This window comes from Capra hircus, chromosome 6, assembly GCF_001704415.2.
Source record: "Capra hircus breed San Clemente chromosome 6, ASM170441v1, whole genome shotgun sequence".
In the NCBI taxonomy this organism is placed as follows: domain Eukaryota; kingdom Metazoa; phylum Chordata; class Mammalia; order Artiodactyla; family Bovidae; genus Capra; species Capra hircus.
Window position 1 is genome coordinate 41273223 of NC_030813.1, and position 25928 is coordinate 41299150.

The 25928-nt window shown below is 39.1% G+C and overlaps 1 protein-coding gene across 2 annotated transcripts in view; it reads right to left on the bottom strand.

Annotated features, from left to right (window-relative positions):
• The window catches only part of KCNIP4 (potassium voltage-gated channel interacting protein 4), a 1310185-nt gene that overhangs the window by 560980 nt on the left and 723277 nt on the right, over window positions 1-25928 (bottom strand). The window contains exon 1 of one of the 2 annotated variants that reach the window (XM_018049335.1): window positions 13273-13480. The exons of the other annotated variant lie outside the window; for it this stretch is intronic. Within the exon in view, the coding sequence (XP_017904824.1) occupies window positions 13273-13372 (100 nt within the window). The 5' untranslated portion in view covers window positions 13373-13480. Of the gene's footprint in view, window positions 1-13272; window positions 13481-25928 lie in introns of those variants that run through there. 2 annotated transcript variants of the gene reach the window in all.

Consider the following 25928-nt stretch of genomic DNA (forward strand, 5'->3'; position numbering starts at 1 on the left):
AGTAACCTCTAAGATGTTGTATAAACACATGCCAAAAATGGACAAGTTCAAAGGAGAAATGAAAAATGCTGGTGTTTGTTCTCTCTGCACTCTGTGTGTACTTTTTAAAATGGGATCATCATTTTGCATACTGCTTTGAAACTTGTTCTTTTAACTTAAGAAATATATTCTAAACACCTTTTCAACACAGTGGTGTTTGACAGTCTCAAAGGACATATGCTAGGCAAATGCAGGGATTGATCAGTACGAAAATGAAATAGGGCTCTTGCCCAAACTGAATGAATTCAGAATTGAAGCATGGCCAGGAGAGATGGAGCTGATCAGGAAGGAATCCAAGCTTAAGAAGGGCAGCAGGTCAGACCCAGAAGAGGCATCCAGGAAACCACAAGATAGGGTCTTTCCTCAAGGAGGGAGGTGTAAGATCTAGTGAGCAAGAACCAAGAAAGATAGGAACACATACATACTTGGACACTTAGTAGCGGCCAGAACTAGTCATTCCAAGCACTTTATGCCCGTTAAAAATGTTTTGCTTTCAGACAGTATTCTGTGAGCCAGATGCAGTAGAGAATTTTATAGAATACATAGAGCATCAGGAAGCTTAAATAATTTTCCTGAGATCACATAGCTAGTTAGAGTACAGATTGCATTCAGGATGGTTTTAATCCAGACATATAGCACATTCCACTGCAACCCACAGTCAGATTTCATTCTCTCTCCAGTGCTCTTTTGCTCTGTGCCTTTGTTCTTATATATACGGTTAAATATAAGTTCACCTCCCAAAGAATCTTCACAGATCTTGATGCAAAAGAATTAAGAATCAGGTTCTTTAAACAGACAAACAGTTTATCAAATTAACTGATGAAGTTCATTGTTTATGTTGTTGGAGACTGTGTGTGTGTGATGTATCTAGGTGTGGGCCCACATGAGTCTAGTGTATGCTTACACAAATACGTATTTGCACACAAGTTTGTACATGTGGAGAGACATACAAAATTGCATACCTCATTGATTTAAATAGTCCTTGAATCACAGTTTTGAAGATAGGTCACAGATTAGTAACTGTTAGGAATTGATTGGTAACTACTAGATACAGATTAATAACTACTAGATACAGAATTGAGAAATAAAATTTTCAATCACTGATCCCTGCCTCATCACACAGCTGGAGGACATAAGCCCCGCCTAGTTCCATGTCAACTCTTCTGTAGTTGGACCTCTAGAGTCTGAGTCACTATATCTGTTTTTGCATATTTGAAGGTTGTATTAACTGTATTCTCTCTAATATTTCCCAGCTACTTTTCTCATTCTTCCAACTTCCTACCCAATTTTGCCCTTCTCTTTGAATATTTCTTGAAAGAATGATCTATCAGTAATGTATTTAAGAAAGTGCTTACTTTATCCCAGTCAGGGAGAGTCTTCTTTTAAAATGATGATCCCATACCTCAAATGGGCACTAAAGCAGTGCCTAGCAATGGTTTCACATTTGCTCAGTAAATTCACTCCCCCAAGTTCTAAAAAGACTAAACTGCACTTTCTCTCTCTTTAAAATATCCATTACTCCCTACTCCACAAATGCTTTTCACCTCACTCCATTTCATAGTAACAGAAGAAGAAAGCAATCACACACTGTGTCTCTCAACTTCCTGTTATGAATGTACCAACATTTACATTGGTATCCTCTGTCATCTGTAGCTTATAATACAGGGAAAGAAAGTCTCCACTGCAACCAAGTCCAACTCCTCTGTAACAGCAGGGACCTCAGTGTTTTTGTCCTTGTTGTATCCCTAGCCCCTAGAACAGCATACAGTAAAACTTTGGTTAAGTATAGATTAAATGAAAGTATGCATGAATAAATGAATACCCAGGAACATGGAAAGGTCCATCTGTCCTAGATGAAGACAAGCGAAAAGGTAAACACAAAGCTTTCTATGCTGGCACTCCAAATTTACAGCATACAGCTGTAATAGGTAATCAGAAATAAAACAAATTATAAATAAATAATAAATTCATTATTTATGTTCACCCATGACTCATTTTCTCAGTCTTTGTCCTACCTGGATTTTACACTGTATGTACAATAAATGGCCACATTTATTCCAATAGTCATGTATAGATGTGAGAGCCAGGCCATAAAGAATACCAAGCACTGAAGAACTGATGCTTTTGAACTGTGGTGCTAGAGAAGACTCTTGAGAGTCCTTTGGACTGCAACGAGATCAAACAAGCCAATCCAAAAGGAAACCAACCCTCAATATTCATTGGAAGGACTGATGCTGAAGCTGAAGCTCCAATACTTTGGCTACCTGAAGCGAAGAGCCAGCTCATTATAGAAGACCCTGATGCTGGGAAAGATTGAAGGCAGGAGGAGAAGGGGAAGACAGAGGATGAGATTGTTGAATGGCATCACTGGCTCAATGGACATGAGTTTGAGAATACTCCAGGAGATGGTGAAGGACAGGGAAGCCTGGCGTGCTGCAGTCCACGGGGTCACAAAGAGTTGGACATGACTGAGTGACTGAACAACAAAAACCCCCAATGGGCACTTTGTATCCAGCTTTCTGTATTGGAGGATAGACCTTGACTTCTGTGTCCCCAGCCATAGACTTTACAATGCCAAGAAATGCAAGATTTTCTAAGCTCACAGTAGGAACAGATCTGGTTTAAGTCAGGCCTGAATCTTATATAATTTGGAATATGTGCTAAGTCGTTTCAGTCATGTCGACCTCAAGGACTGTAGCCTGCTAGGCTTCTCAGTCCATGGGATTCTCCAGGCAAGAATACTGTAGGGGTTGCTATGCCCTCCTCCATGGTATCTTCCTGACTCAGTGATCGAACCCTCATCTCATGTCTCCTGCATTGGCAGACGGGTTCTTTACCACTAGAACCACCTGAGAAACCGGATTTGGAATATAAGAACCTCTTAAAAAAAAAAAAAGAGGGGAAAAAACACCTATACAAGATTTGATGTGGAAGTTAACATTTATTTTGAATGGGAATGGCAGGCGGTCCACACTCTTGAGGGAATCTGCAGCTTCACATTTATTTATCTGACCATGGCTCAGCCCTACTTGAGAAGCAGATAAGATGGGAACATGATGGTTTCAATGTCAATGGTATGGATTTTAATCCCAGCTAGACCACCTCTATGTACATGATTCAAGTGACTGAAACTTCTAGAGCATATACTTTCTCATTTCTTTAATCTTCAGTTATATAACTGGTTCATAAAAATTGTCAACAAGTCTAGTTCATAGACAGTGCTGACCGTGGTGCCTGGCATAGACTCAACAAATTTCTTATTCAGGTGTTATGGTGTTACTAGCATGTGATGGTACCTTCTTGCTCACCAGCTCTGGGACCTCCCTGCTTGAGCCCTTACTCCCATATTCATTTGATGCCACAATGCTTAAGCACAAGCCTTTGGCATTTGACCGTGTCTTCACCACTGTGGGTCATATTTTGGCATAATTCATCAGTTTTTTAATGAGCTTTGTTTCCACCTGTGCACCAGAGACCTCCTCCTACCCCTTATCTTCCTGAGCATAAGCCAAAACACTAGAAAATAGCAATATAAAAAAAATACTCATAATATATTAAGTAAATAAAGAGCCAGATTTCCTACAGTTGTGGCTAACAAAATTATTCTTACAGGGTTCTATAAAAATTAGATACTATGAAATGTAAAATTATTAGCTTCTCACTCAGAATGTAATTTATCACACTGTCATAGATGGTGTACTTATTATAGTATCTACTGCTACCAGTTAGTTTTATAAATTTTAACAAGTCAATTAACCTTCCTGGGCTTCAATTTTGTCATAAAATGAGGGGGTGGGACTACAGTCTCTTTATTTCTTGTTGGCTCCAAAATAATGTTATTAGTACAAATATCTGGTATATTATTCTCATCTTAACTTGGAACATTCCCAATTTGAATATTTATCTTTGGAGTTAATATGTGGGGGAGGAGGAGTTACTCAAAGGATAACAACACGGCTTTCCTTTTTGTGAAATTTTCCTCTTTGCCTCCACTGTCTTAATACTTTCACTATAGGAGGTGCTCAGGAAATATTAAATTTTTAGAATATCTTCTCTAGTAAAGTCTTACTAAGACAATTTACATTGTTCCTGTAGGTATAATTAAGAGCAGGCTTTGTATCCTAGGATTTTGAAGTAGCCTGATAAGGACAAATGAAGACTGGACCTGCTTACCTACTAACCCTCATGGGCTAGTAGAATGGTAGATCTAGCTTAGCAAAGGGAAATTAACATTGAGGCCTGAACACATGCTAAAGATGGGTCATGGGAAGTAGAGGGAGTTCTTCCATGTAAGGGAGGTCTGGCAAAAGGTAATGAGTCAATGTCCTGGTGGTTTTCCAGGGCAAAGCAAAGATGTGTCTGCCCTTGCTGAGACTGGGGCAGGCAGACATGGTGTGAAAAATGGTATCAGAGTCAATAAAAGAATCTAGAATAGGGGATTCATAGAGACTTCCAGCAGAGAATTCACCTCCCAATGCAGGAGATGTGGGTTTGACCCCTGGGTCAGGAAGATCCCCTAGAGAAGGAAATGGCAACTCACTCCAGTACTCTTACCTAGAAAATCTCATGGATAGAGGAGACTTGTTGGCTATAGTCCATGGGGTTGCAAAGAGTCAGACACAGCTTAGCAACTAAACAATAAAAAGAGACTTCCTAGTCTAATCTTTTAGTGGCTTTCCAGTATACAAAGAACAAAACCCAAAGTTGTGGCGATGATCCTGGAAGGGGTGCTCTTGACCATCCCTCCACAATTGCCATCACCCTTCCAGCTCACTCTGCTCCACTTCCACCAGCCCCTTTCTGTTCACTGGACACAAGAAACAAACTTTCAACCAACAGCCCTTGTACTTGCTTATCACTTTGCTTGGAATTCTCTTGTTCCAGACTTTACAATGTTATACACACTCATTTCTTAAAAAGTATTGGCAGAAGTCACTTCTTCAGAAAGGCCTTTTCTGATCACTCTATTATAACATCCCTGATTCTCTTCTCTTGTTGTATTTTGTGTCTGCCTCTATTAAATATCAGATTATATATTCCTTTGTTACTATAGCTTTTTGTCTTGCTTCCCCGATAGGATGTAAATTCACAAGGACTTGGACAGCACCCATTACTGTGCCTAGAACTATGTGTGAAACATAGTAGAGACACATATTTAGTGAATGAATGAATACTACAACTACTCTGTCTCCATACATTTCTGTGGCATTTATAGTAGTTTCATCTCAAAATTTAGCATATCAGCTTGCAAGAGCAAAGGTTCTACTTCTTTCCTGAAGTCTGAATCTCTAGTGTCTAGAACAGTGGCCATTATTTGGGAGGTGCTCAACAAATAATCCTCAATGTTGTTCACTGTGAAAATAAAAAGTTCCTGTACTGTAGTTTCACAAAGGGAAATGAATGATCATTGTTCGAATATAGTAACAAGTAGCCACAGAACCGGTTTTAAACCCAACCCAGTTGTTCAATGACAACTTCCCATTAATAGTAACCACTCTTTGGAGAGCCTCCAATTGCATAAAACATTAGCAGTGTTTTCCTCTAAACTATTGTATCCTACAAGCTCAGTTCCCACTTGCTTAGCAAGCGATAAATTCAGTTTTTATTTTAGATATTGAGTGGTGGCCTCCTTTTTTTAAGAAAGAAAGATGATGGTGTCTAACCATAACGACAAAACATAGAAGTCATTTATAATATTCTAGAGCTGGCTCTAAGCAAACATAAATACTAACTCATTTCAATCTGCACAACAAACGAGGGTGGTGGGTACTAGGATTATTCCTATTTAAGATATAAAGAAACTGAGGAACAGAAGACTGGGGTGCTTATCCAGAGTCATACAACTAATACATATTACATACGGGATTTGATTGCTGTCCAGTTACTTTGGCTTAGAGGGTGTTCTTAGCATCTATATGCTATGTCCTCTCTGTAAGAACTGATCCATACAATTGGTGTATTTTTAGCAAAGAGATTCATCTTGATGATGTTCAATGCTTTTTGAATAATTGCTTCCAACAGCCTGGACAGTGGGGGTAAATTTCAACAGAGAGGTCAAGGTAGGCCTCTGTGAGATGGGGCAAGTAATGAACAAGGTGCTTCTTGCTATTAATAATCAGTGTGATGAACAATTAGGATAAATGCCCTCATGATTTGTAAATATATCCACTGGCTACTAATCCTGGACCTTCCAAATATCCATCCATTGGCACCACTGAATGGCTGTCAGGGGGTAATGACTCTCTACCACTAACGTGCAGACAAGTCATCAAGGTGGAAACCATATCAATTTATGCACAAGTCCCTCAGCCTGAGGGACTGTAACTGTAAACAATCCTTAGAATCCTTGAACTTTAGAGTGATTGGTCCAGTAGCAAAATAATTAAGGAGTGCTATAATTTAGATAAATATTTGGCGGAACTTAGATTATGTTTGAAGTTTATTGTCTGAGCACAATAAATTAGATTTTTTCTCTGTAGAGAAGAGTCTGTCAAGATCAAGTCACTCAGTAAGTAATTTACTCTTTCCGGGACTCAGTTTGTTCAACTATGAAATGATTAATTTGGAATTGGTAATTTCTGAAGGATTTCCCATTGTATGAAGCCTTGATAAATCAGAGCTTTAATGATGCGATTTGCAGATGTATCTTTCCTTCTTTTCCCTCTTCCTCATTTTCTTTTTGTTCATCATCATAGCTGCGATTTTGCATAGAATGCCTCTACAAAGGAGTAGAACTAACATAAAAACGAGTCAAATGCTTAAAAAGCAACTATATTTAGGCATAGTTGTACAGAGATTTACTTTATGTTATGGCCTTTATTTATCTGTGTAAACTTTATCTCATTTCTGAATATTTATCTTTTATAGTCATTTTGAATGTCATTTGGATCAGTGCCACTATGAAGATATTGGAACTAATCCAGGTTCCTTCCTTATTCCCCTGTGACCTTGAGCAAATTATTAATCACTCTCAATCTCCATTTTCTTCCATCTGCAAAACAGAAACAACACCTACAATCTCAATTGGTTGATAAGATAAATCAGGGCATATACTGCTCTCGCCCTGTTTGTCCAACAGTGAATTCTCAACTCAGTTAGGCTTTCTTCTTTCTCCTGAACTCTGATCCACATAGCTAGAACGATTTGGGTTCCTTCATGCTTTAAAGCTTCTGATAAATGCTGCTGCTGCTGCTGCTAAGTCGCTTCAGTCGTTTCCGACTCTGTGCGACCCCATAGACAGCAGCCCACCAGGCTCCTCCATCCCTGGGATTCTCCAGGCAAGAACACTGGAGTGGGTTGCCATTTCTTCCTCCGATGCATGAAAGTGAAAAGTGAAAATGAAGTCGCTGAGTCGTGTCTGACTCTTAGCGACCACATGGACTGCAGCCTACCAGGCTCCTCCGTCCATGTGCTTTTCCAGGAAAGAGTACTGGAGTGGGGTGCCATTGCTTTCTCTGTCTGATAAAGGCTAGAGTGTGTATTTTTGTTGATGACCATCCTATCAAGCCTAAAACCTCACTGAAGCTTGTGCTACACTAGAAATCATGCCAGATGCACTCGATCCAAAATTCTAGTGTCGATCATCTTACCACCTTTGTCTATGCTCCAGACAGTTCTTAGACCCCTTTACAAAAACAAAATAAAACAAACAAAACACCCTTCTTGGATTCAGAGTTTCATCTCTATACCATAACATCAGATATAGAGTTTTCTCCCTCACCAGCCCTCCTCTGTCCCATCTATTTCCAGATTTCCCACCTGTCACCTTCAGACAAACTGGAAAGAAACTGGGCTCTGTCTGAGGATGAACACATATATCTACTTTCTTAATTTTTATCCGAGTTCACCTGAAGACTATCTTTGATTTGAGTGAAATTTAATGCAGATTCACTTACAGTAAAATATTTTGCCAGTTTATAAGATAGAGGATTTATACTCTTCTCTCTGCTGTACTTACAATAGTATAGACAGCATGTCAGTGCAAACATTTTTGATTATTAAACAATGTTAGTGATTGAGAGTGTCTCACACAGAGAATGTGCTCAAAAAAGTCTTATAGAAAGAGTTAGTGGATACTTGACTTAACACTTTCTCCTCTTCACCAAATATTTGCCATTGCATCATGCTGTCATGTCTGGGAGATTAAAATTATAGAATAGGATATAGAACCTGATGGCCTGAGTTTGAATTACAGTTTTTTGACCTACCGGCTGAGTAACCTTGAGCCAAGTTACTTAGTCTCTGAAGCTCTATTTTTTCATCTTTAAACTGAGAACAGGACCAGGGTAAAGATTAAGTAAGACATTACCTACCTCAGGCCTAGTGTGAGGATTAAATAAGATTATTAGTATACTTATAGTGATACTACTTCTATACTATACTATAGAACACTTCAGTACACAGCTTAAGAGTATACTATGTCCAACACAGGCCTTGCACTTTGGTAACCCTTAATAAAGTAAGATATTAAGATCATTTATCATTATTTCATTGTATAGATAAAATATGGATTATAGAGGTAACGTAATAGCCCAGAATCAAATGACTGTTAAGAGGTGAAACAGTGATTAGAATCCAAGCAAAATAATTCTATACCCTCTGAATAAATCTCTGAACATACTAAATCTCTTCTTCTAATAGTCCCTTTGTAGACATTAATGTTTTTGAAATATTAACTATAAAAGATCCTAAATAAGATCAAATTGTCTAAGAATTCTCTTTATTCCACTCCTAGAGAGTATAAAAAAATTACTTATGCTTTCTAATTTCTCTATAAATGATTTTCTCTTTCTTAAACATTTCAGTTTAGAAAGACCTTTCTGATAGTCCAAATACAAACAGCTTTAACATTCCATTACCTTTGGAGAAGTAAAAATGCTAGAAGAGTTTTAAAAGAGTCTGCTTTGTAAATTTCATTTAAGCTATTTGAGATAGAAATCATAGCTCCCTCCCTATCAAGTCCTCATTAAAGATCACAAAATGGTCACAAAGTCAGTAGAGTTTTCCAACTGGCCCAATTTATTGACAGACTCAGCAAACTCACACTTCTGTCAACAGCACAGGAAAATTAAGAAGTTGGGTTCTGAAAATTCATCTTTGAGTATATGGCTAAAGCCTTGTTTACCTCTCATGGGAAAGCTATATTACAGTATCATAGATATCTGCTAAATAAAGTGAGCACCAGAAATACTAAAGAAATCCTAGTGCATATTCTACAAAGGGCTTAGAAGTTGGTTTCCTTTTTGTCTTTTTATGAATGGGATTATAAATAAAAGATACTGTTTTTCAAGTCATGTGTGTTATTGCACTTTTGTAAAATTTTGCCTTTTATCAAGGTTAGTAGTAGGAAGAAGGATGATTCTTTCTTAATTCAGTAACTACTTCAACATGATTTAATACATATTTGTGTGAAAAGTGGATATTTTCACAGCCCAGTGTTGCATACAGAGATAATGAAATAGCTTTGCCATTGAAATTTTGATTCAATTTCTCCTTGAAACCTGTTAACAGAAAACCACTTTCATTTTTATAGCTGAAAACAGATAATTTACTCTGGTGAGGTTTTAGGAATATTCCAGACCAGCATAACTCTTGAGCTTCCCAAATGCCTCACTATGTAGAGAGAACCTGTGAATTCAAAACTCTGGCCATGTGTGTTATCCTCAAAACTTTGCTCAAGGTAAAAATATTATTTGCACGCACCCTGCTTATGCTCACACTCAGTCACTTCAGTCATGTCCGATTCTTTTCAACCCTACGCTTGCATACTGACCTGGTATTAATATTTCTTTTTTTTTAAAAAAAGAAACACTGAACTTTGAATTGCAAAAAAAAGAAAAAGAACTGGACTATGAAATATTAATAAATTATAACATGATGTGTTTATCTGTTGTTGCAAACCCACATAAGTTTTGAGAAACTCTATCACAAGGATGCCTAAAATAGCAGCCCCAAATGTCAAATTCTAAAGCTACAGGGAAGGACATTTCTCTCTTCTCCTGAAATGCAATGAAAATCTCCTTGAGGTATGATGAATTAGCCCACTATGGAAGAGAAGGAAAGATGAGCCTAGTAGCAGCACTGTCTGTCAGTCCCAAAGTGGGACATTAATACCCATTTCATAAGAAAGAATACATGCTATATAAATGATCGCATCTGAATTACCTGACAGACTTATAGAACTTTTGAAATGGAAATTTCCATGAAGATTATCAAGTCCAATTTTTGCACTTTAGACAACTGAAGAGGTAAAGTGGCTTACCCAAATTTAGAAAGCAAGGGAGTGGCAAAGGGGAAGTACAAGTCTATTGTCCTACTACTGTTTCATTTTCTCTTGCCAAAGAACCTTACCTGCTAAATGCAACTTTTTTGTTTATAAAAACATGCCATGCAGGAGATGAAAGTGATGTGGGTTCAATCCTGGGGTCAGGAAGATCCCCTGGAGTAGGAAATAGCAACCCACTCTAGTATTCTTGCTTGGAGAATCCCAAGGACAGAGGAACCCAGCGGGCTACAGTCCACAGGGTCACAAAGAGTCCGACACGGTTGAAGCAATTTAGCACATGCCATGGATCTATGTGTACACGTGTTTCTGCATATCATCTATAGACTGGAAGAGAAGGATCCAGGACACCCCGGACCCATTCTACAGGCTTGTGCAAAGAAAGGGAGCTCAAAGTACTCAAAGATGAGCAAATACAAATATTTCGGATTTTAATGTTATCAATTTATTTTGAAGTACATTTTTTTCTATACATACTTAGAGCAAGATAACTACATTATGTAAACACAGTATTGTACACGCCCTTGAGAACATACTGTATACTGCATATACAATAATACAAAAAACTACATTCTAGATGATGACTACACTGTAGAACATTTGTAAGTTTAGATGAAAAGGTTTAATTGCTTAGGGAAAAAGAAATTTCAAAATCATCCTTATAGGGTTTTAACCCAGGTTCAAATTTTTCTATCTAATACTCAAATTTCTTTACTAGGTCACTTGAGCAGACAGAAATAAGAAAGGTGAAGGAATCATTATCCCCGGCTTAGATATGTTAAATGATGGGCAGAAAGAGAACTCTTATTTGAAAATGAAATGAGCATCAGTGTTTGCTTTGAAAACAGCTTTAGAAAAATCTATGAAGATACTATTTTAAAAGCTGTTGATCTTTTTTATTCACTAAAACTAGGCTGTAACTTTAAAGTGTGCACATTCGGAGCTACATATTCAAACTACATACAATGAAATATAGCATATTAGTGTGTTTATTTGTTCTATATCTCCAGTAAGCAAACTATGGGGCCAACTTACTGTTGAAGGTTTTCTGACTCTAGCTTTGACTTTGGAGATAAGTCTTAACTTCACAATGGAAAGCACTACTGCTCTCTTTCTCGGTCAACTTATACATATTGAGTATAATCTGCCTCGATATGGTCATTAACATTTTACTATCTCAAAATACTCTCTAAAACCTGGAATTAAGATATGGCCTTATGTTGAAGAAAGCACATTCTCTCCACAGTATTAGTACAATGTTGGCCTGGAAAATGCTGATATTATAAACTATAAAATACAAGATTGAAACTATTCATACAATTAGTACAGTTTGAAATATAACAAAGAATAGGGAAATAGTTTCATTAAGGGTAGCAGTCCTTAGAGGAAGGAAATGTACATTATCATTTGGTTTGTACTCCTGAAACAAAAGCAGTCCTAGAGAGGTATCATCACAAAATGCCAAGTAACAGCTCTCAAAAAAAAGTGTTTTAAGAATGACCACAAATCATCCATGAAATCAGGTAAAAAAGAAAGTCCCTCAATAGAGCTAGAAATACTGGCACTACTCTAAGGAACTGTCAGTCTCAGAGAGAATAAAAACCAGGGCATTAAAATGGGAGGTCCCAATCACATTTGCCAGGAAAATAACACACACCAAAAGGCAGAGAAGCCAAACCAAGTTATTGGTGTCACAACAATGCATAAGGTAAAGTCAATTTTAAACAGCAGTTACTACTTCCAGATTTTACAGTTTTATCCTCTTCTTCAAATGGTAAATATTGCCTCCAGAGAGGGCTTTCAAAAAGCATTCCGTAAACTTTAAAATCACCTTAACAATCCCTGCTTTATACCATCTCCCCCCCACAAGCAGTTACAGATGTAGGCTTCTATAACCTACATCAGAGTGGCACACTTACTATAATTTGACGTTTGCTGTTTGTAAAGGCAGCTTTATTTCTGTCATATGTGGCAGTCATTCTCTGGGGGACTGGATTAGTTGTGAATGTAAATACATTTACAAATATCTGCATTTTTTATTTGCGTTTAAAATTTGAAGCAAAAGCATATCAAGCACAAATATGTCAACCATCACCTAGGGATGCTTTTAAAAATTGCTCTGACAACTTTATAGAAACAATAACTGGCTGTATGCAAAAAACTCTGTGTGTTCTGCACAGTAAGCAAATAATAATCTGAATTTACTCGGATTCTCAAAGAAACATCAAATTAAGGAAAAGATACAGGCAAGTACACACCTTAGTTTTTTAAAGAAACGAGTTGATTGTTAAGGAAAACAGGGGAATGAGCGTCTGATGAACGTAAACAGCAACACTTGGAAAACAATTGGCTCTTTGGAATCTATGTTAAAGTCTGTCATATGAGTTGGGGACGCTGCCCCTTACAGTCTCAGTTGGGATGTAAAATAGGTAATGTTATAAATACTGCTTGAGACAACCTTATAAAAACCTTGTCATTCTTAGGCTTCAAACTTAAACCGTAAGAAATTATAATCAATGTATAACCATCTCCATTTGATGAATGCATTTACACAGAAAGAAACAAGTGGACCACACAATATATCCAAATAAAATTTGCTTATACAATAAAAGGGGATATTAGATAAAGTGAAATAACATCAATATGGACTAAATGCTCTCAATACAAGCAGATATATCGGTTATAAACATTTTATCTCAGTTTAAGTGCTAACATTCGGACTCAAAGTGTTTCTAATAGTTTTAACGTTCTTTTGCTCTGAAAACGTTACTGAAACTTACCAAAAAAGTTTATTTTATTAATCTTTCCTACCCTGAAAAACCCACCTCTCCTCAAGTCCACCCCGGAGTAACATTTCTCTGATCTCATTCCAGGTGCCTCTTATGCTCCCTCAAGAAATTTTTATTGCAAAACAGAGAATTTTTAGAAGTCACTAAAAAGCACTCCCTTACCTTCTAAACCTGCTTCAATCAGCCCAAACTGTTCCAATAATTTAACAAAAAGCACAATGACGATCAGAACTGCTATCATCTCAAGCCCTTCCAAGTTCATGGTCAGCTAGGTCATGGTCCGACCACAGCTACTGGAAAGTGCTCCTCTGCCTGGCTCTCTTTGTAAAGCCATTAAACTACATTAAGAAGGCTACTGCCAGAGAAGGGGAGGAGGAGAGCTAGAGAGAGAGGGAGAGAGAGAGGGAGAGCGAGCGCAAGGAGACGACGAGATGGAGAGAGGGCGTGAATGAGAGAAAATGTATTCATCCTGTCTACTGTAGCAGAGGCCAGAAGTGGCAGCCGGATAAAGTCGGGCCTGTCGGAATTATCGGCTTCCTCTTTACCACTCTTACACAGAAAGACAGCCACGCATGAAGTAAGGCGCAGATCAATCGAAGACCCGGGAGGTTACCAGGAAGGTCCCCAGAAAACAGGACGCCCGGCAGTGATGGCTCCGCAGCCCCGGGACCAGCGCGCCCCGCGCCGCCGCTGCCGCCAGTGGCTTTGTTGGGCTGGTCAGTTGCCTTGGAAACGGAAACTAACCAGGGGCTGGACTCCCGCTGCAGACAGGGACCAGAGCATCGAATTTGAAATAAAGAACAATCTGAAAATGCCGAGAGGAGAAGTGACAGCTTAGATTCAGCTGCTTCAGAAAGCCTGTTTACGAGTCAGGGAAAGCGAAGTGTGTATTTTGTCCCAACTAGCTGAGCGCAGAGAGAAATGAGGCTTAAGGGACTCTCGTGTAATATTGACTTTATTTTTTCAGTGAGTTGCCTTATCCTGGGGCTCTGTGTGAGTCATTGTGAACTAATATTCCGGTTTGAGTGGTAATCATCACATCGTTTCAAAGCATGGGTATGATAAACTAGTAAGTATTCTTAATATTTGTAAATCTTAGAGTTTAGAGTTACCTTATGCCTTAGCTCATTGCCATTCAATACACCAATATATATAGTTAGGTATATTCTTTCATTGTGTACCTTCTATGCTTGTTTGTATGTTTTTAATTGATTTGAGTAAATCTGGAGCCAGAGAAAGTTTAAAAACAGTCGATCAGAAACACAATTTGTTTGGAGTTTCTGTCTCGAACTTACACAACCATTTCACGTTTGTGTCTCCCTGATTACTGACCAAATAGATCAAGCTCACATTAAAATACAGAATTAAAACAACAACAACAACAGCAAGAGTTAGAAAGCATCTCATAAACACAATTCAAGTCTCCTGTTTCAGAGATGAGCAAACTTAGGAGCAAGAAGGAAGAGGAAACATCAGGCAAAGGAAGGGCAGGGTAGCTTTTGAAGAAATATAGCAAAATGATTTGGAGGAGAGGTTCGAGAGCCTGACTTTCTGTATTCAGGTCTGACTACTTACTAGCTGTGTGATCTTGGGTAAATTACTTAACATCTCCATGCTTTAATATCCTCATCTGTAAAAGGGAGCATGGTAATAGCACTTAGTCCGTTGGAAACCTTGAGGGAATTAATGAGTAATACTGTTAGGACAGATTAAGAGCTCAGTCACTACTAGCTCTTGTTTTTATCACACGTCTCTCCATGCTTATGCATACCACGCAGAGCTGGCAGGGCAATTACTCTGAGATACAACTCTCATCTTATCATATGTGTGTGTGCTAAGTCACTTCAGCTGGGCCTCACTCTTTGAGAGCCCATGATCAGTAGCCCGTCAGACTTCTCTGTTCATTGGATTCTCCAAGTAGGAATACTTGAGTCAGTTGCCTATTCCCTTCCTTAGGGGATCTTCGGGACTCAGGAATTGAACTCACATCTCATTATGTCTCCTTCATTAGCAGGCAGGTTTTTAACTGCTGAGCTACATGGGAAGCTCCAAACCTTTCATGGCTCCCCATCTGCCTACTGAATAAAGTCTACAATACTTGGAGCACCATCTTGGTTTCTACATGATCTGGTACCAGCTTGAGGATTGTACCTCATCGGCCTTCTGTTCATTCACTATACCTGACAGCTCAGCTTCCTTCCTCTAAACTCATTCTCTGCTTCTCCATCACACAGGCTTTGTTTAAAAAAAAAAAAATGCATGTATTTTGAAAATCCTTTCCACACCAACTCTGCCTGTCAGGCTCATAAAACTTTTCCATGAAACTTCTCCAAGCAGTACTGAAACAACTCTCTCCCTTTTTTGTGTGTTTTTGTAGTACTTTCTCTCTCTCTCTCTCTTACAGTACGTTATATTATAGCCACTTGGGTGAACATCTTCACAAATTAAGGGTTAGTTTCCAGAAGGCATAAATCACATCTTTGTTATCTTTAAGGATAACATGCCTCCATGGAGGGCAAATCATACTTCATTGATGTGCAGTATAGGTACTTGTTGGATAACAATAGTCACTACTAATTATGTAATTACCACATACCAGACGCTTTATATGTTCTGCTTTTCCCTCTTAGTCAGTGTGAAAACAGATATAATCAGAGGAAATTTACAGAGGAACACTGCACCTCCTAGAATTTAAATAACAGGCTCAAGGTCATGCTGCTGTTGAGTGATGGGACCAAGATTCAAACTCTGATTTGTTCAACCCAAAGTCCAGTATTTCTTCTCATTATTCCACACAGTTCTAAATGAGTTAGAAAGCCAAGCAGTGGCACAAGTACTTATCAGCCTAGAAATGAATGTTACACCCAAAATGATTCTCCCAAACTGTTTTGTGGCATTCTTACTAATCCATTAATCCCCATAACTTTGCAACAGGAGAAGTTTTCAAACTAGTAGTTAACCGAATCCATGGCGCTTCCTTCCTGCTCATTCACAGGATTCTTATTACTTACTTAAACACACATAACCTGTGGTCTCCAGATGGGGTTTTTCTTTGTTTTTCTGCCCTAGGGAACTCAGTAGAGCCCTTCAATTTGCCCTATAAATAAAATTCAATGATTACTTTTTTACGTTCGCAATTAAAATTGATATCTTGGCAATAAAAGCAAAAATAAATAAGTGTAACTACATCAATCTGAAAAGCTTCTGGGTAGTAAAAAAAGAAAGTGAAAGTGAAGTCGCTCAGTCATGTACGACTCTTTGCGATCCCCTGGACTGTAGCCCTCCATCCTCCTCCGTCCATGGGATTCTCCAGGCAAGAATACTGGAGTGGGTTGCCATTTCAAGTCAAAAAAATAAAAAGGCAACTTACAGGATGCAAAAAATATTTGCAAACTATATAGCTAATTCTGGATGGAAATGTCACTCTGTTGACTTGTGAGCTATAAATCTTCACCTTTTAAAAATATAATTTAAAAAATATCTAATAAAGGGTTAATATCCAAAATATATGAGGAACTCATGCAACTCAATAGCAGAAAAAGGCAAATAACTTGATTAAAAAACGTGCATAGGTCCTGAATAGACACTTTTCCCACATGACCTACAAGTGGCCAGCAGGTTATGAACAGGTGCTCAACATCATTAATCATGAGGGAAATGCAAGTCAAAACCTTAATGAGATACTACTTCATACCTGTTAATATACTGTTATCAAAAAATAAAAGATAAATATTAGCAAGGATAAGGAGAAAGGATAATTTTTTGCACTGTAAATTGGTACCATCATTGGGGAAACATTATGAAGGTTGTTCAAAAAATTAAAAATAGAGTTATCACCTGATTTAGAAATATATACGGAGTGTTTCTCTTTGAAGTAAATGAACTCAGCACTTTGAAAAGTTTCCCGCACTTTCATGTTCATTACTCACAACAGCCAAGATACGGAAACAACCTAAGTGCCTGTCAGTGGATAAATGGATAAAGAAATTGTGATACACACACACACACACAACACACACACACACACAACACAACACACACACACACAACACACACACACACACGGCAACATTATTCTGCCTTGAAAAAGAAGGTAATCCTGACATTTGTGACAACATGGATGAACCTACAGGACATTATGTTAAGAAAAATGAGCTAGACACAAAAAGACAAATGCTGCATGATCTCACTTAAATGTGGAATCTAAGAAAGTTGAGTTTGCAGAAGCTAATTGCAGTTACCAGGGGTGGGGAGGTAGGGCAGAAGTTGGTCAAAGCGTATGAAGTTGCAGTTATGTAGGATGAATAAATTTCAGATATTTAATGCATAGCATGATGACTATAGTTAATATTATATTGTATATTGAAATTTGCTAAGACAGATTTCTGGTGCTATCACGACAAAAAAGGGTTACTATGTAAGGAGACATATAGAATAATTAGCTTGACTGAAGTAGTCATTGCACTATGTATATCAAAATATCATATTGCACATTTTAAATATATATAATTTTATGAAAATAAAATAAAATTGGTGCTCCTGGAGTGAGAACTGTGTATAGGTACTATGCTAGTGAAAAGTGCTAGAATAAGGATCTGTCCACTAGGTCTGGTGTTACAGTGATGGGTTCCTTTGGACCTGAATTGTTCTTCCCAGTGCAGATGTTTGGAAGATTCTCTTGTGGCTCAGTCAGTAAAGAATTCACCTGCAATGTAGGAGTGTGCCTGCAATGCAGGAGTTGCCGATTGGATCCCTGGGTTGGGAAGATCCCCTGAAGAAGAAATGGCAATCCACTCCAGTATTCTTGCCAGGGAAATCCCATGGGCAGAGGAGCCTGGAGGGCAACAGTCCTTGGGGTTGCAAAAGAGTCAGACAAGACTTAGTGACTAAACCACCACCCCTGACCCCAGAGGCGAAGAATAAAGTGCAGATATTTACCACGGACTGTTTGGCTCATAAGCTCGGGCCTTTGCCCTTGCTGTTCCCTCTAATAATGCTTATTCCCAGAATGCTGTGTGAATGAGCGACTTTTTTTAGGTCTTAGCTTTTAAGCCCCAAGACAGAGAGGCCCTTGTTAACCACAATATCCCCTGGAATCACTACTCCTTGAACAAATGCTCTTTCCTCCAAAGCATCATCACCACTTGATCGGTATACCTGTCTAACTATTTATAGAGTATCTCCTCCTGTTAGAATACAACCTCCTATCGATGAAGGCAGAGATTTTTATCCACCTTGTTCACTGGGATATCCCTTGAACTTAACATAGTGCCTGGCACATACGAGGCATGCATGTGTGCTAAGTCACTTCAGTTGTGTCTGATTCTTCATGGACTGTAGGCTGCCAGGTTCTTCTGTTCATGGGAGTCTCCAGGCAAGAATACTGGAGTGGGTTACCATGCCCTCTTCCAGGGATCTTCCCAACCTGGGAATCAAAGCCATGTCTCTTACATCTCCTGCATTGGCAGGCAGATTCTTTATCACTAGAGCCACCTGGGAAGCCCTCATAAGAGGCAATGACTAACTTTTGAATGAATACTGTAGCTAACACTCTCACCTTCCCTAAAAGCCACCTGCTCTCTCACTGAAATTCCAAAGCCCCACTCCCTTTTATCTAGAGAGTGAAATCCACCCAGGGATCCTTGCAAGGTTTCTGCATGCTCCCTCTCAATGCTATCACATGGTGTTCCTGGTATCTCTCCTTAAGGGGAGCCATAAGTCTGCACATTCAAATGTCTTGGCTGTGATCTTTTCTCAGTAAGATTTGCATTTCCTGATGATGTGACTAAGGAAAGCAATACAAGGAAGGCATCAGAGAAGGTATCTCTGTCCAAAATACCTGAACACTATTGGTATGGAGGGTGAGAAGACCCTGGTATGGCTTCCACTCCCATCCTGTGATTGCAGTTGGAAGGACACCAAAGTCTAAATGGGAGAAGTGACCTTGACAATAACTCTTAACTTTGAGTCATGGCTTGGACTCAAATTAAAACGTGAATGCAATGTCTTTTCTTCCAATAGAGCCTGGCCTTCTCTTTTAAAAGGGAAATACTGGCGTAATCAGGTGGTGCTAGTGGTAAAGCACACGTCTGCCAATGCGAGAGATGTAAGAGACATGGGTTCAATCCCTGGATTGGGAAGATCCCCAGGAGGAGGGCATGGAGGCCCACTCCAGTTTTCTTGCTTGGAGAATCCCAAGGACAGAGGAGCCCAGCTGGTTAGAGTCCATATGGTTGCAGAGAGTTCGACATGACTAAAAAGACCTCACGCTCATGCAGAGTAATCAGTATAAAGAAGGGACCTGGGCACAGACTCCAGAACTTTTACTCCATTCAAGTGACTTCAACTTTCTAAACCTCAGTTTGCTGGTCTTCAAAATGGAGCCAGTATACCTCTCTTGGGGGTGTTATGAGATTAGGTACAATAATATTTGTGAATGATACTTAGGCTCATGGAGCACATAATTTACCAAACACAGGACTAAGCGCAATGAATATGCCAACCTCCAAACAACTCTGAAGAAGATAAAGATTTTTATTCTCGCCATACAGATGAAGAAGTGGAGGCCTGGGAGGAGTAAGTAAATTGCCTGATGTCCCAAAGCATCAGAGGCCAGTCAGGCTGCCAGCTGTCACTGACAGTGGCCAAATATACTCCAATCACTTGATACATGCTTTCCTTCATGAACATACAAACTCCACAGGGAAAAGTAACCAACATTTCATTGTGACTTTTTAAAGATGGTTTATCCTTTCTGGCTTGATGTGACTTTAGATGCAGGAAAGTTCTGTGCCCCTGCCCTGGGGGTGGGTGGAAAGGAAGGATGAGCATGAGGTAGTGGTGAAAGAAAGGAGGTGCTGTTATTATTTACCAAAGATTTACATGAAGTACTTTTAAGAAGCTAATGAGGAGGATTAGAGGCAGGTCTGGGTTTCCGCTTAAAAGAAGCATCAACAAAGAACTTGAGGGAGTCGCTCAGGCTCTGCTGCCGCTGCCTTGGCCTGTCCCCAGAAAGAGGAGCACACTTAATCAGAGACACTCTTGCTCTTGCACTTCAGGGCATATCCCTAAAGTGCTGTTTATTCAAAATCACCAGTTACTGGCAGGAATAAACCCATTCTGCTTCGTTTTCAGCAATATGGCTTTTGGAAGGAAAACAATGTTTCCTTCCAAAATGAGAGATGAGGCTACCCTTTGATGAACTGAGGCAGGGGGCAGGGAACAAAAGGATTCTAGTTATGTGTATCTGTGCATTTTTGATTCCAAGTTGGGGATGATATTAAATGGGGTGAGGTGGGAGGAGTGGAGGAACTTTCTCCAGATCCTACTCTTAGAGTCTCAGTTAGTTAGCCTGGTCAAAAACTAAACTTCATCTCAACTATTTCCGATTATTCATCATTTATTCATTTGTTAGCTTTATGGTCCAGGTACTGTGCAAGGTGGTACGGGTAATAAAAACCTTTCTTCAGTCTTTGCAAAGCTTTAAATCTATTAAAATGAAATTTAGCTGATAGTGGCTAATATTTTTAGGATAACCAGTATTTGACAGATAAGCACTTTCTATGAATTCTTTCACTGCATCCTCATGTAAACCCTATCAGGCAGATGCCATTACTTTTATTGTACAAGGTGAAATTGAGGAACAGAGGGCTTAGTAGATGACAGCAGGAAATAGCCAACCCAGGATTTAAAACCAGGTCTGACTGCAGAGATCATGATCAGACAGTATTTTAGATGCGCAGCTGCATCTGGTGATAGTCTTTAAGGAAAGTACCGTAAGAGTGGAAAGTCCCACTTAGGTTTGATGGCAGAGGTAGGAAGGAGAATGCAACCAAGATCAACTTCATTGCATTGGGCTTATACCATATAAACATTAAGTAAGTGGCTTTCTTTCCTTCATAGCAAGGGCAGTCTGCATTATATGATTGGTAGAGAATGAGGCTAGTCTTCCCAGAGAATTTGACCAGAGCTTGGAAAATACTCTAAGCCAGCTAAATCAGTTTCACTGACACCTCCATTAAGTGTCTTCCCTTATTTTCAGGCCATCTCCCATTGTGACACACAAAATGAGCCTCAGTTGCCTGCTTCTAATTCCTCCCTCTTCTTTGATAATTACTTATACCAAAAGAATCTTGCCTGAATCCCATGATTGAGTGAACAAAGGAGGATATTTGGCCCTTAAAAACAAATTGAAATATAACTAGGCAGCAATGCATCACATGAGAAATGTGTCTTGGTATAATGTGAAAAAATAAACACACTTATGGAAGTGGCAGGATAATACAGAGGTTAGGAACATATTTGGATTCAAATCACCCTTCTGCTACATTAAAGCTTCCTGACTTTGGGCAGTTTCCTCAAATGATTCATTGTAAAGCACTCAAAACAGACTGTCACATAGTAGATGCTCAATAACTGGTACCTGTTACTGTTATTAACTATTGAGCCCATTGCTATACATCAAGTGCTGTGCTCATTGCTTTACATGAATTATCTCAATAAATTCAAATAACTCAATTAGTTAAATACTGTTATTATTCCCAGTCACCACATGGATAAGAAAGAGTAGGGTATCTTCAACTGATTTGGGATTCTAAAATGGATACATTGCTCACGCCCACCCAACAAATTTACCATCATCTTCACCACAAGTGACATGGGAATAATTTATTCATTTATAATGACATGACTTTTAATGACATTCTTTAAAAAAAAAAAAAAACAGAAATCTAGCTCTCCCTGTTGCAAAGAAAACTACAGGTAAATAGCATTGAAGTAACTTTCCTGGGCACTGGTTTTTGAGAATATGTTAGTCACTTTCCATTCTAGAACATTCCACAGAATGAAAAGGTATGATGAGGTGTTAGTGTGGCATCAGACTACACAGACTCAGGTTGAACTGGATTGTCAGAGTCCTGCATCTGCCAAGGAAATTCATCTTCAAGGACATATTCCACTGTCCCACCAGTCTCCTAGCCCGACCTATGCATCACACTCACATCCCATGAGTAGACAATGTCCTGATAGTAAGAGACCCCCTGACGGCTTACTTGGTAAAGAATCCACCTGCAGTGTGGGAGACTGAACATTGGTTCAATCCCTGGCCTGGGAAGAGCCCCTGAAGGAGGGCATGGCAACCCACGCCAGTATTCCTTCTGGAGAATCCCCATAAACAGAGGTGCCTGTGGGCTACAGTCCATGGGGTTGTAGAGTTAGACACGACCGAGAGACTAAGCACAGCACAACCCAAGAGACCAACACTGCACCGGGCTTCACCAGGCAACCGTGTCCTTGGGATAAACAGCCAAGGCAGTCTGCTCGGTGGATGGAGGTAGCTAAACAGAGGAACAATAGGCAGTGACTCAGACACCCTTGGAAGCTGTATTTTAGTGCATCCTTACAGGACTGAAGATAAATGGGAAGAACTGTAAATAGTAGCAATATTATCCAGGACTGGCAAGAGAGAACAGAAAACTGTTATACATATATATTAACTGGCAGTGCTCAAAATTTAGAGTGCATCAGAATTACCTTGAGATCTTCTTCAAAGTGAATCCTCAGTCCTCCCCAGAGATTCTGATTTAGTAGGTCTCAGACAGAGCTCATGAATCTCCATTTTTTTAATCAAACATTTCATGATTCTAATGCAGGACTTCTCTGGACCACACCATGAGAAACACTGCATTAATCTGCTCAAACAATCTTATCCAGTAAGTAACATAGCCTTCAGGGAGACATTTCCCCAGCTTATTAAAAACTAGCTGAGAGTCACACATTTTATAAACTTGACAGGGTTAAGAATAGATAGGGGCTCCATCAGTTTCTCAAACTTCTCTAGAAAGCCTTTTTTTCCCTACTAGAAGTAAGATATTTTGAAATCATTTGTGACTAGATACAAGTTTCCATATCATATTGTCAAGTATTTTTTGTGACTTATCCTCAGCCTCCATCACAACTTCCTTCACTAAGAAGCTTCACATGCAAACTTCAATAGAGACACTTCTCTGCATTGCTACATATCTTAGCCTCCATCTTGAATCTATCTCTATAGCATCCTCTTTTTAGCTCTAAATGTAGTCACTTAAATGAGGGACAACATGGATATGCAGCCATCTCAATAACCAAGCAAAGTGAAGTAAACAGCAACTGATGGATGCCAATGTTCAGAAGTGTGAAGCTGATTTAGATAAAGTAGACATTTCAGTTTGAGATCTAATAAAAAACAAAACAGCAGTCACAAGGAGCCTTTTCCCATTACTCTGCTGGGGATAATCTTTATCTAAATCAATACTGTAAAAGTAACAAAAGGCACAAAGTCGTCTGCTGCATAATTCATTTATTATGAAATTATATAAGACTCAAAGAATTGAAACAGGATTATTTATGTGATCATTAAACCCAGGGCAATTTCTACAGATTTTTGGTCCTGTTTAATGGAAATCTTAGTCACAGATATATATTTAGCCAGGTTTCATTACACGTATTGTTACTTCCAACTAAGTATTCCTCATTACAGTTGACATGCTGTGCTTCCTTACTGTGCTCCAGTGAAGTAGTTCAGTCGTGTCCGACTCTTTGCGACCCCATGGACTGTAGCCTACCAGGCGCCTCCATCCATGGAATTTTCCAGGCAAGAGTGCTGGACTGGGTTGCTATTTCCTTCTGCAGGGGATCTTCCTGACCCAGGGATTGAACCCAGGTCTCCCACATTGCAGGCAGATGCTTTACTGTCTGAGCTACCAGGGAAGCCCTTACTATAGCAGTTTAAAAATTGTTTATTCTTTTATTTTACTGCACCAAAGAATTAAAAAAATATGAAAAGTAATATACAATAATCCCCTTGACAACTTTTCATGCTACTCATATGTTGTCGTTTAATTACTAACAACTCTAACTTAATCACTTTTTAATAACCCTACTTTTCAACAGGAATATTTCAACTATAATAGCCATGATACTTACATCATGCTAGAATGAAATCTTGCGTAATAACTAAGCTTATATTTTATGTGAAACACACATACAAGACTTACATTTAGTAGGACCACACTGGCAAGAAAAAATGATCACCAGCACAATGGTAATGTAACTCGTTCAATAACAGAAAGTGGCCTCAAAGAGTTAAAAAGATAAACTTTTACACAAACTTGGGGGCATACTATGTTAAATTTAGCTATGGAAGCCATGAACAGCTTAAAACATTTTTGAAGGGTCATGAGAACCAGCTAGTCTGGTATAACCTGCTGGTTTGATAATCGAGGATGTCACCTCTCTGCACTCTGGCATTACTGTAGTTATCATCTACTGCTACATAGCAAATTATCACAAGCTGAGGGACTTAGGAAAACACAAATTTAATATTTAGCGGTTTCCATGGATGAAGAGTCTGGTTATGGGTTAGCTGAGTCCTCCACTCAGGCTTAAACCAAAGAGTAGCATCAGACTACAGTCACTTCTGAAGCACTGGGTCTGATTCAGCATACACTGGTTGTTCACAGAATGAATTTTTTTGTGGCTGTATGACTGAGGTCCCTATTTTCTTATTAGCTGTTGGATAGGGAATCACTCCCAATTCCTAGAACTTGTTTTTAGTTCTTTGCCCTCAATACAACATGGTGGTTTGTTTCTTCAATGCCAGTGGGAAAACATCTATGTTTCAGATCTCTCTGATCCCTTTTCAGGAGTGACTTGATTAAGTCAAAATCACCCAGATTTTCCACTTTTGATGAACTCAGACAACTGATTAGGAACCTTAATTATGTTTGCAAAATCATTTCCACCATATACAGTCCCATAATTATGGCATATCAGAATGATAAATCCTACTTAGAATTTATAGACCACAGATCACTACCATAGTTACAAATCAAATCTTACTTACAGTCAAAGGAAAGGGATTATACAGGGAAGGTACACCAGGATGTGGAATCTTACGGCCATCTTGGAATTCTGCCTACTACTGTGTATTTCTACTCTAATTGCTGAGTAGCCTGCCAGGGGTCCCATGGTTATGAGTCACTGAAAGATAAATTTTATTTCATTATTTTGATTCAAACTACATTTGGGAGGATGCTCAGCAGAGAGCTATGAGGCATTTGGCTGCTGAATGTACAGAAACAGACAGATCTGAAGTCCTAGAGTGGAGCTGTCCACCAGCCACTTATAGCAGCGAGAGGAGAAAATGGCTAGAGAAAACCACAGCTGCACTATGGTTGTCCACTCTGGCACGGACTGCATATTGACAAGCTGTCTTCATCCACTGATGTGCAGAAAGCAAGAGAATAATCTAGGAAAGGATGAAGAGTAGCACGTTTGGTGCCATACCACGATAGCTTCCAGACTGCATTCATTACAGATTAGATTCTCTAGAGAGTAGACTTTGTCTCCTGCTTCTTACTGCAATAGCAATTGCAGCCTAGCCCTCTTTTCACTATGGTCATGACCAATTTTATGGATATCTCTTTTACTCCCATCACAACGGATCACAGTGAAATCATTGTCTGGGTACAAGTCCTAATTCCTTAACCTTAGTTACCTCACCTATAAAATATACATAGTAACAACATCTCAGAGTTCCTGAGTTGAACTTTCAACATGATGAGCAACCCAGATGAGTGTCAAGTAAAAAGAAAATAAATGTTATTGGTATTGGTATTTATAATTAGAATGGGTGGGTGTTATAGTTACTTTGCTCTCAAGTATACCCAGCTGTGTCAGAATCACAGCATCCACTCAATGTGTGCCTGTTAAAACTCTGTTAAGCCAGCTTCCCCCATCTGACGTACCTTCAGTCTACACTATTGTCAGAGTGATAGGAA